The sequence below is a fragment of the Lithobates pipiens genome, unplaced genomic scaffold, assembly GCF_037356315.1.
Source record: "Lithobates pipiens isolate NorthernLeopardFrog02 unplaced genomic scaffold, aLitPip1_a1.2 Scaffold_18, whole genome shotgun sequence".
In the NCBI taxonomy this organism is placed as follows: Eukaryota; Metazoa; Chordata; class Amphibia; order Anura; family Ranidae; genus Lithobates; species Lithobates pipiens.
In genome coordinates, this window is record NW_027507758.1 from 86,813,503 (window position 1) to 86,826,114 (window position 12,612).

The following is a 12,612-nucleotide window of genomic DNA, read 5'->3' on the forward strand; positions in this document are numbered from 1 at the left end:
TACCATGCACATACACCATATTTTGCACCCTCCCAGTTTAGTAAATCAACCCCACTGTGACTCAAAATCAGTTAGCATTTTTTCATCCTTTGTTGCACTTCAGTACTGCAATTCTCCACCAGCCACTTTGCAGCCACATCCTTTCTACATGCATGCACTTGAGCAACTGTTGCGTGTCATTTTTCATGTTGGGTTTCCTGACTGTGACAATGTAACATGCCTATGCATTGTGCTTCTTCATGGCTTGCAGTGCCAATGTCTGGAGTGCATGTTCACATACCTACGCTTCATGCAGCTCAGCTGTGTGGTTAGTTTAACTACAATTAAATTCATGAAAATATTTAAAGCAGAACTCAAGGATAACAAAATGATTAGACCTGTTAGGCCGCGTACACACGCGGGGACTGTTCGCTCAACTTTGTCCGTCAAACAGTTTCAGCGGACAGTCCGCTCAAAATTAGCATGGACGGACTTGCCCACACACGACGAACGAACAGTCCGCTGAAACCGTGCGCGATGACGTGAACGGCACGTACGACGGGACGAAAAATACGACGTCCTATACACTGCAATGCAAACTTCGGCGTGTAAATCCTTTCTGAGCATGCGCGGAACTTAGTTTGACGAACAAGCCTACACACGAGGGGACTGTTCGCTGAAACAGAGTTTCAGCGGACAGTTTTTCGGAATTTCCGAAAAACTTTGTTCAGCAGACTGTCCGCTGAAACTGTCCGCTGAAAGCCCACACACGAGCGGACTGTCCGCCGAAACACTGTTCAGCGGACAAAGTTGAGCGAACAGTCCCCGCATGTTTACGCGGCCTTAAGGTAAAAATAAATAAGCAACATTTGCTGTGATACCTTAAAGTATTTGTAAAGTCACACTATGACTTTACTAGTATCCCCTCTGCATTATGGTGGCATTAACTATGGTGTGTGGTTTTTTTTTTAAATAAAAAGGCTAAATACCCTTTCCCCACACCACCGCTGTGCGGTCACATGATCCCCCTCCAAACTTCTTCCTCGATCTATGCATAGCAGCGGGAGGAGCTGAGATTCCCCTGTGATGTCAGCTGGCCAGCAGAGGGAAGTCACATGATTGCACAGCGATGGTGTAGGAAAAGGTATTTAGCCTTTTCATTTAAAAAAAAAAAAAACACACACACACTATAGTTAATAACTGCACAATCCAGAGGGGATACATGTATTTTTGCTACATATTGCAGCTGAAAAGTGGTGGGAGGGGCAGAGAGGAGAGTTGTTCTCATGCTGATAGCGAGTTGTTCTCATGCTGATAGCGCTTTGTTCTCATGCTGATAGCGAGTTGTTCTCATGCTGATAGCCAAGGAGGGAGGCAGAGAGACAAGAGACTCGCAGCCAAGAGCAGGATGATGGAGGCATGTAACCTGACCACAGTATTACGGCTCCGCAGCCATTATTACAATGGTCAGCACAGACAGGGGGACACAGGAACAGGCAGGATCAACCAGGTGTATTACAATATAGGAAGGGACAAATGACATGGCATAATCACTGTGCAATAGATCTTGCCTTAAAGGAACGGGATCTTTTAATTTTTTTTAGGGTTACAATCACTTTAAATCTAGAGCTATTCCCAGCAGCAGGGCCGGCCCAAGACATTGTACTGCCTGGGTCCAAGAAAGAAATGCTGCCCCCCCCCAAAAAAAAATCATGCCCACCAAAAGGCCCCCACATCCCTTATTTTATATCATAATAATTAAAACTAAATTTAAATTTATCAGGAAGTCAGATTTACATGCAACATCATCTTGTATATATGCAAAATTATATGACATTAGCATTATGTTCAATTCCAAGGGGCAGGCTTGGGCAGTATAGGGGCAGGCTAGGGCAGTATAGGGACAGTTTAGGGTAGTATAGGGGCAGGCTAGGGTAGTATATGGACAGGCTAGGGTAGTATATAGACAGGCTAGGGTAGTATATAGACAGGCTAGGGTAGTATATAGACAAGCAAGAGTAATATATGGACAGGCTAGGGTAGTATATAGACAAGCTAGGGTAGTATATGGACAGGCTAAGGCAGTATAGCGGCATGCTAGGGTAGTATATGGACAGGCTAGGGTAGTATATAGACAAGCTAGGGTAGTATATGGACAGGCTAAGGCAGTATAGCGGCATGCTAGGGTAGTATATGGACAGGCTAAGGCAGTATAGGGGAAGGCTGGGGTAGTATATACACGCTAGGTTAGAATATAGACAGGCTAGGGCACTATAGGGTTGGGCTAGGGTAGTATAGCGGCAGGCAGAGCAGCCAGGGGGCAGTTGTCATCATGGCACACAAAACTGTATATACATTTTTTTTATTTCATTTTTTTTTTTTTTAGCAGGAGGATCTCAAGTGTGTGTGTGGGGGGGGGGGGGGGGGGGGTTGTAAAATTTTGTATAAAATAAATAAATAAAAAAAAATACCTTTTATTATATCTCTAGAACACAGGTCGAACAGCTCTAATGGAAGCAGCAAGGGAAGGAGCTCTGGAGGTTGTTCGCAGTATTTTGGAGAAAGAAGGAGAAGTAAATGCTATTGACAATCAGCGGTATCATGCTGTGCATTTTGCTGCCAAAGGTGGCTTTCTAGGGGTAGGTTGTGTTTCTTTTTTTTTTTTTTGCTTTTACTCCACGAAGATTAAAATAATCGCACTAACTGAACAAGTGTGCATTTCAGTGCACAGCAGATGAATATTTTGGCCATACACAAATGTATACATTTGGCATTCATGCTAAAAAAAAAATTATTTCCAAAAGGGAAAGTTCAAATTCTTTGCACCCCCCCCCCCTCCTCTTTATTTATTGGAGGTTTTTGGGGGTGGGGGGGGGCACGGGTACTTGGTTTTGACAGGTACCTGCCCCCACCATACGTTCTCCCCCGCAGCCTTCTGGGACACATCTCAGGTCCCAGAAGACTAGGACCAATCACAAAGTGCAGCGTAGCTCGCACATGAGCAGTGAGAACCAGCGGTGTAGCCGCAAGACTTCACTCCAAGTTTCCCTTACTTTTACCACTTGCCGCCCGCCCTATAGGCAATTGACGGCGGCAAAGTGGTTTCATAATCCTGACCGGACGTCATATGACGTGATCAGGATTATGAGCCGCTGCGCGCCCCCGGGGGCGCGCATCGCGGCGATCGTTGTTGCGGGGTGTCAGTCTGACACCCGGCAACTACGATCTCGGTAAAGAGTCTCCGACGGAGACTCTTTGCCATGTGATCAGCCATGTCCAATCACGGCTGATCACAGTGTAAATGGGAAGAGCCGTTGATCGGCTTTCCCTCACTCGCGTCTGTCAGACGCAAGTAGAGGAGAGCCGATCGGCTGCTCCTCTGACAGGGGGGGTCTGTGCTGATTGATTATCAGCACAGCCCCCCCGAGGATGCCCACACTGGACCACCAGGGACGCCACCAGACCACCAGGGAAAAGGTAATAAAGGTCATAATCCTCCCTAGACCACCAGGGATGCCAGTCAGCACAATGGGTGCCAATCAGTGCCCATAATGGATGCCAATCAGTGCCCACAATGGGCATCACTGATTGGCATGCATTATTGTTTGGCACTGATTGGCATCCATTACTATAGTATAACACCAATGCCGCCTATGAGTGCCCACCTGTGCCGCCTATGAGTGCCCACCTGTGCCACCTGAGTGCCCACCTGTGCCGCCTATGAGTGCCCACCTGTGCCGCCTATGAGTGCCCACCTGTGCCGCCTATCCATGCCCACCTGTGCCGCCTATCCATGCCCATCTGTGCCGCCTATCCATGCCCACCTGTGCCGCCTATCCATGCCCATCCGTGCCGCCCATCCGTGCCGCCCATCCGTGCCAGCTATCAGTGCCAATTTGTGCCACCTAGCAGTGCCCGTCCATGTCGCCCATTCGTGTCGCCCATCCGTGCCGCCTATCAGTGCCACTTCATTGGTGCCACATTGGTGCCCATCAGTGCCGCCTTATCAGTGCCCATCAGTGTAGCCCCATCAGTGCCCATCAGTGAAGGAGAAACGTACTTATTTACAACGTTTTGAAACTGAAACAAAAAAAACATTTTTTTTTTCAAAATTTTCGGTATTTTTTTATTTGTAGCGCAAAAAATAAAAACCGTAGAGGTGATCAAATACCACCAAAAGAAAGCTCTATTTGTGGGAAAAAAATGATAAAAATTTCATTTGGGTACAGTGTAGCATGACCGCGCAATTGTCATTCAAAGTGCGACAGCGCTGAAAGCTCAAAATTGGTCTGGGCAGGAAGGTGTTTAAGTGCCCTGTATTGAAGTGGTTAAGATACCGGCCTGGACCTGAAGCCGATTGAAGAATCAGCTCAAGTGAGGACAATGCTGGATCCCTGAACAGGTAAGTGTCCTAATATTAAGAGTCAGCAGCTACAGTATTTGTAGCTGCTGACTTTAATTTTTCTGGGGGAGACTGGATGGCCATACACCGAAACTTTATTTTTTTGTCAGCCAGCTGAATAAAAAAAAAAACTAGCAGATTCTTCCACCAACATATTTAAGATGGATGGATGAATCCCCCCAGCCTGAATATTATATTTTTGCAGCGGCACCTACAGTGAGAATCTGCTGCCGTAGCTAATGAAGATAACATTTCCAATTTTTCTCTCGGGCAGAAGTCGATCGACTTCTGTTATGTGGGGCCAGACAAACACTAGTTGAAAATCAGCCAATCACTGCTGAACTGGCTGAAGTTCAATCAGTGTATAAACAGATTTATTGTGCGGGAAAAATAAAGTTGTGTAGCGGTCTCAGGCTCATCACCTGACTGGTCTGTGTTCGGACAGATAAACACTAAACTTGCTAAACACTAGCTTTCTGCTCATACGATCTCTTCAGCAAATGTCTTCTAATCAGGTCCAAAGCAACCTAATTTGGCAGATAATTGGCATGTATATATGTAGTTTTCCATTAAACTGGAGCTTAATTGTGAAAACTGGTAAAACCATTAGAAGTGAGCAGACTTTTCTGAACCATGATAGAACATTAAGGCATTCATTCGTTCATTACAATATTGGTTTAGGTTCAGTTCACACCTAATACTGATGTGGCTACCAGCAGGTGTTCTGCGCGTCCTGGTTCACCATTTCAGGTCCAATTTCAGCCTGAATTTTAGGCTGAATTTGGACCTATAACAGACCAAAAGATGCACAGGACCCCTGTGTAAATTTGCACCGGTGTGCTGTGGAATACTATCCCCCATCGGATAGTGTCAGTCCTGTATTGCGTTTGCGCAGACTTTTAGAGTACCCTTGTCCTCTGTACTGCGTATCCGATCGGGGGACAGTTTTTGCCAGAACACCGGCTCCATGAAGAGACATTCACGTTTTCCTGCTATTGCGAATAGATTTTGGAGATCCCGCATCCAATTCACAATAGTGTGAACCCAGCCTAATAGTGGTAATAAATCCAAAAGCAAACATTTTTCATAATGCAGTTTAATATTTCTTCGATGTCATGGCTGCATTCATTTTCTTTTTTAAGGCTTGCTTTCTTTTGTTTTCACCTGGTGATCCAGCCAGTAAGTCTGTTGTATTTCAACAGAACCTGCTGTCTTGCAGATGTAGCATTTATTTATTTTTTTCATTTTGAATAGGGTAAGGGAAGGTTATAACCCCTGTCAGTTTTCTTTTCCGCCATGACCCATTGTGGGGATCTACCTACACTTGCTGTCCTATAGGCAGACCGAAAGTGAAAGGAAATCCCTAGAAATTAAGGGAATTCTTTGGGAATCCCCCAGGTCACCAGAACTAGTGTCCTCATTGGAAGATTTCCTCTCTATTACTTTTCTGGAGGTTTCTTGGGGTTTTCTTTTACTTTCACCTTCAATGATAATGATAAACAGGACCAGGGCTGCTATTTGAAATCATGGGGCCCCATACTGCCTACCTGACAGGGCCCCGCTCCCTCCCCCCACCCCCCAGAAAATATAAAATTATATTTTTGCTAAAAATACACTAAAATCATTATATGACATATTTACTGGCCCCCTCTTCTGCTCTCCATCTTAAAACATCCCTTTGTGTTTTGCAGCAGTTGCTGGTGGGAGAGAAGTGGAGGGAAGCTGGAAATGCTGTGGGGAAAAGGGGTGCACAGGAGGGCCAAGAAAACAGGGGGATGAAGTCATGGATGCTAGAACTGATCACCCTGCAGCACAACTGGACGGAGTAGAGGAGAAGCTGGCAGCGCTGCATGGGGAGGCAGAAGAGGATCGGAGTCTGCAGTAAGGCAGTACAGCTGGCCCTCCTGTTCATCAGGTGCCCAGTACAGGAAGTCTGGCTGTACTGCCTTATCAGTGGCCCTGAATAGGACAAATACAGAGGATGAATCTCCTTAAAGAGGAAGTAAACCTTGATGAGTTTACTTCCTCTTTCATTCCCTGCAAAGGCAAAGCATAATGGTCCATTATGTGTCACTTACCTGACACAGGAGCCAGCGATGTCACCGATGTCCCCTGTAGTCCGGCGCATCCATCTTCTCGGTAGTGTCTCGCCGTTCCGCTGCTGTCATTCGGCGAAGCCGCGATGACGTCACTTCCGCGCATGCGCATGGGAGCCGACACGCGCGGCATCTTCGCCATTGACGTTGCCACGCTCAGTGCGCCTGCGCGCCGCTGTCTATGGCGCATGCGCTGTAGACAGCAGTGCCTGTCTTTCGGCAAATATCTCCTAAACCGTGTAGGTTTAGGAGATATTTCTTGGACCTACAGGTAAGCCTTAATCTTATTATTTTGGGATTCGTTGGCACTTTGTACCTAGTTGTGAATCGGACACCATGGTCTCAGAGACACGGGCAGAACATTATTAAGTGGATATATAAAGCTCGATTAAAAGCGGGGAGCAAGAGAAGAGAAGAAGGGAGGAGCAGGTGGGGCAGGGAGAAGAAGATAGAGGAAGAAATAAGAAAGAGGGAAACGACCATATTTGACATCATGAGTAAAGCGGCCAATAAAGCCGCTAAAAGCGGAACTTCGCGGACCTCTAAAGAGAAAAGTTTAGACACTACTATTCAACAATATTTAACGCAAGGAGGAAGCCCCAAAAACACAGGAACAGGCAAGAAACAGCAGCCTGACCAAGAATAGAGGAAAGGTCTAGGAAAACATAAAGAGGATACTGCCCCGCATCTGAGAGCAGATGAGTCAAGGGTAATAGATCTTCCTCCTTCAAAAGGAGAAATGCGGGAGATGCTGTTGAGACTCGAAAACGCAATTAAAACGGACATCCGGGGGCTCCGAGAGGATCTCGGCAGTCTGCTAGAGAGAGTAGAGGCTACGGAGAATCGCATTGAACAACAATCCCAGGAAGTAAGCAAGATTAAGGAGCAAGTAAAAACAGTACTACGAGGGCAGAGGGAGATTTGGTATAAACTGGAAGACCAGGAGAACCAAAGTAGAAGGAAAAACTTACGGATCCGATCTGTCCTCGAGGAGAAAGGGGAAGATTTGAGGAGGATATTTGAAAGTATATTCTCCGTCTGCTGGGGAGACGGGAGGGAAGGCCCCCCAAAAATTGATAGGATCCACAGGATAGGTAAAATGCGCCAACCTGACACAGAGAGACCCAGAGACATTATCGTAAGATTTACTTACTTTGAGGAAAAAGCAACTCTCTGGAGAAAGCTCAGAGGGAAGACGATACTGCAGTATAAGGGAAGGGATATACAAATCTTCTCAGACCTATCATTCGCGACCCTAGCGAGAAGACGGCTTTTGAAGCCGCTGCTGGCAGAGATGAGCGTGCGAAACGTGAAATACAGTTGGGGTTTCCCAGCATGTCTAATAGGTTTCAAAAACGGCCAAACAGCGAAGCTGAGATATCCGGAAAAATTGGCAGATTTTTGCAACAGATTAGATCTAAGCATCCCGGAACTCCCAGGCTGGGCAGGAGAGACGATGGGCCTATTACAACCCGGAGGGATCACGATCCAGAACATGATCGGGGGGGAGTAGGGGGGGGAGAGGAGGAGGGGGGCTGCTGATGGAGGTGGTGGAAGGAAGATGGGAGATGTAGGCAATGCACCCTCTTATTCCTCCTAAATAGGGGAGGAAGGGAGGAGGCGCAGGTCAGGGAGCCCCAGACCCTCAGAACAAGTCGTTTGGAGGATGGTATGGGTTTATACAATCATCCACCAAACAAGGGCCGAGTAGGAGGGTAAAAGGGAGGGGATCGGCCGCGGGGAGGTGGGGGAGGGGGGAATGTGGGAGGGGGTGGGAGGGATAGGGAGGAAAAGTAGATCATTTGAAAATCACAAGAATATCACCCGAGCAAGAGAAGGGAGGTGCCAGGGAATTAGGAAGCCAATTGCTAAATGAGCGGTATAAATTTTCTAACATATAATGTAAAGGGATTGAATACCCCGACCAAGAGGCATAAGATCTTGGCAGAGTTGAAGCGATATGAGGCAGATGTGGTGGCTCTTCAGGAGACACATATCTCCCTGACATCAAATATTAGATTATATTCGAAGAACTTCCCTAGCTGGTACTATAGGACACAATATCTACAAGGAGTAGAGGGGTCGCGATAGGGTTCTCAAAAAAAATGAAGTTCCAACTAGTGGACAGGATGAGTGATGTGGAAGGGAGGTATTTGTTCCTGAAGGGTACACTAGATGAGATGGATTGCACAATTGTTAATATTTATGCCCCTAACGCCAATCCCATCGGGTTTTTAAAGACGATACTAACTAAGTTAACCAAGTTTAAGAAGGGATATGTGATAATGCTAGGAGATATCAATTTTTGTCTCAATCCGGGACTAGATAGCACGTCCGGGACACAGAGGATGAGAAACGATCAGCTAAGAAACATTCAGCAAAAATTATATACTAGCCAGTTGGTAGATGCCTGGCGAGTTATGAACCCAAAGAGTCGAGATTATTCGTTTTACTCCCCGGTACATGCGACATACTCCCGTATTGACTACATCTTTATAGACCACGGGCTACTAGATCAGACTGTTGAAGCTAGTATAGAAGCAACTACACTCTCAGACCACGCCCCTGTTAAGATCAAAATAAATAATTTAAGCAAGGAGATAAGATCTTCCACATGGCGGATCAACGAAGATCTGCTATATTATGAAGAGGATAGAGTTAGGATTGGCAAAGAAATCGAACATTATTTTGCATTGAATGATATTCCGGAAACTGCAGGCCAAATAGTGTGGGAGGCACATAAAGCCTATATAAGAGGAATACTGATTGCAGTAGGGTCCAAAAAAAAAAAATGAGAGCCATGAAAACTAAAAGATTAATGGAAGAGATATACAATCTAGAACAAGAGCATAAAAAAAGTCAGCCCCAAAGGGATATAATATACAAAAAATTAGTTAATACCCGAGAGGAATTGAAGGGTCTCCTGGAACAAGAAACCAGGAGGGTCTTTAATCGCCGGGCCCGAGAACGATACCTCTGGGGGGATAAAACGGGTAAACATCTTGCTAAGTTGGTGCAAAAAGAAAAAACAAAAAATTTTATTGGTAAAATTATGAACAAAAATGGTAATATGGCATTTTCAACGAAAGCAATCGCGGAAACTTTTAGGAATTATTTTGAAGAGACCTACTCAGACAGAGAGCAGAGGGTACAGGGTGAGGCGCGCGAGAAGAACATTGCAGCTTTCCTAAAAAAAATTAGACTACCCAAAATCAGTACGCTGGAAAGGGAGACTCTTGATCGACCAATCTCGGTCGAAGAAATTAACAAGGCTTTGACAAAGTCAGCCCCGGGAAAATCTCCCGGACCGGACGGTTTCACAACACTATTATAAAACATATAAAGAAATTTTAATACCAAAAATATGTCACTATTTCAATGGGTTGGGTGAGAAATATAGTATGTGTAGTGAGGGCTTATTGGCCACAATCACATTAATTTATAAAGATGGGAAAGATCCAACTCAATGCACTAGCTATAGGCCAATTTCGTTACTCAACACAGACACAAAACTATATGCCAAGATCTTAGCAGAACGAATAAGGGATCTGATGAAGAGCCTGGTCCATCCAGACCAGGTGGGGTTCGTACCAGGACGGGAATGGAGAGATAATGGTTTAAGAACCCTTTTGTTGCTACAACAGATGCGACGGAGGGAGACCCCCAGTCTGCTTCTGTCTACGGACGCACAGAAGGCCTTTGACAGAGTGGACTGGGGGTTTATGTTCCAAACAATGGCCGAGATGGGAATAGGCCCGAAAATAATACAGAGGGTGAGAGTTCTATATAACCAACCCACTGCGCGGGTAAAAGTCAACGGACAGGAGTCTGCTAAATTCGAACTGAAACGAGGGACAAGACAGGGATGCCCCCTGTCGCCCCTTCTGTTCGTGATGTCAATGGAACCCCTCCTAGCGTCAATCCGAGATAGCCCGGATATAATGGGGGTAAAAATTGGGAAGGAGGAACATAAGCTATCTGCCTTCGCAGACGACATATTATTTTACATATGCAACCCTAAACGGTCTGTCCCAAATTTAATAAGGATATTAGAAAAATACGGAGAACTGTCCAATTTTAAAATAAATCGATCAAAATCCGAAATATTAAACATAAATACCAATAAGGTTGAGGCGCAATTAATTCAGCAGAATTGGAGTTTCCCGTGGCGAAAGGAGCTTAAATATCTCGGCATAAAATTGGCTAACTCTGAGAAGAGACTCTACCGCGTCAATTACATACCGGTACTGAATGAAATTCAGGCGGATTGTAAGAGATGCAGTAAAAGGTCAATATCATGGTTGGGGCGAATAAACATAGTGAAGATGATAATATTTCCAAAAATCCTATACCGATTTCAGATGCTACTGATAGCGTTGACCAATACATATTTTGCTAAACTTAAAACAGTACTAAATAAATTCATATGGAAACACAAAAAACCCAGAATAGCCTTTGCTAGTTTGAGACAACCAAAAGATAGAGGTGGGCTGGCGATCCCAGACATTCAGATGTACTATAAAGCGGTGGTTCTGTCTAGGGTGAGCGAATGGACCAAAAGGGACAATAAAGAAAAAAAGTGGGTAAAACTTGAACACGAAAGTTGTGGAGCACAATTAGGTAAACAAATATGGAATCCCCCACACAAGAGGCAGAAGCCCGGGATAGGAAACAATTTAACATGTAATACTTTTCGAATATGGGACATGGTATATAAGCACGTTAATGGAAAATATAATTCACCTTTCATGGCACTGAAAGATAATAAATATTTTTTGCTAGGTTGCAAGGAGATAGGAGACAATTGGGTAAAGGAGGGAGCACAGCTTAAAGATGTAATCAGGGAAGGTAGTTTAGCACCTTTTCACGAAATAAAACAAAAAATAGACATAATGGTGATAGACGAGTGGAGATACTGCCAGCTCTCCCGCTTTATAAAAAAACTCCCGCAGCCGATTAGGGCGGCTGATGAATTGACCCCATTGGAACAATTATGTATAACAAAGAACTCCAAGGGGATAGTTTCTAGGTGGTATAAGTTACTGCTGTCGGCGGGAGAGTTGGGAGTACCTCCTTTCGTTAAAAAATGGGAAAGGGAACTAGGCTCACAAAAGGATAAGGTAATGTTAGGTAAAATATTTAAATTGGTCCATAGCTCAGCCATTGACTCTAAAACCGCGGAGATGAGTTACAAATGCTTGTCGAGGTGGTACTACACCCCAGACAGAAAGAGTAAATTTCAATCAGACACGTCAGGGGAATGCTGGCGCGGATGTGGGGGAACAGGTACGATGGCTCACATATGGTGGGAGTGCCCGAAGATCAAGATCTATTGGAACCAGATCCTATCGCATATTAAAACCATAACTAGTTCTGTGGTAATCGCAGACCCTTGGGTAGTTCTGTTTCATGGCACAGGGGGTAGCGTAAAACAGTACAGGATGTCCTTGATCCCACATTTATTAAATGCGGGGAAAAAACTAATCCCAAAAAAATGGCAAGAGTCGGAGGCGCCTCTGATATGGGAGTGGGTGGACGCTGTAGAAGGGATATACAAGATGGAATGCCTGGAGGACAGCTCGGCGGGTAGGAGCAATAAATATATGCTGGAGAAATGGAAAAGCTGGCAAGAATTTAAAAGGAGATGGAGTACCTCAGAAGGACTAAGGGCATAGATTTAAACGGGTATAGACATGACTAACTGACAAGTTAAAAATGATCTACTAGGTAGGGTGGGGGGAGGTGGTGGGGTAGTAGCAGGCGGGAGGTGGGGGGGATCTTTGGGCTAGGGAGCTGTAGACTAGATAAAAGAGGGAATATATTAAGCCATGAGAGCCGATTGGATTTAGCATATCATACATATATTTAAAAAAAAAAAAAAAATAATAAGAGAAAAACTGCCACCATGATGTAAAGCAATGAGAGGAAATCTGCGGATGAGAGGACCTGGTATTCCTCGGATATCACTGGTATTACTGAGTTGGCAGCAAAATAAAATAAAAAAAATAAAAAAATAAAAATAAAAAGGCAGTAGCTTTGCATTGAGTTTTTCAATGTCTTTGCAATAGCGATTTTCAGTGTTTAGCAGAGTTTTTTTTATCAATGGATTAAAAATATTAAACACTGGTGAGACGT

At 44.9% G+C, this 12,612-nt stretch overlaps 1 protein-coding gene across 1 annotated transcript in view; it reads left to right on the forward strand.

Annotated features, from left to right (window-relative positions):
* The window catches only part of ANKEF1 (ankyrin repeat and EF-hand domain containing 1), a 51,074-nt gene that overhangs the window by 15,236 nt on the left and 23,226 nt on the right, over positions 1 to 12,612 (forward strand). Inside the window, exon 4 of the mRNA XM_077485891.1 lies at positions 2,469 to 2,618. Coding sequence (XP_077342017.1) covers positions 2,469 to 2,618 — 150 coding nt within the window. The remainder of the gene's footprint in view (positions 1 to 2,468; positions 2,619 to 12,612) is intronic.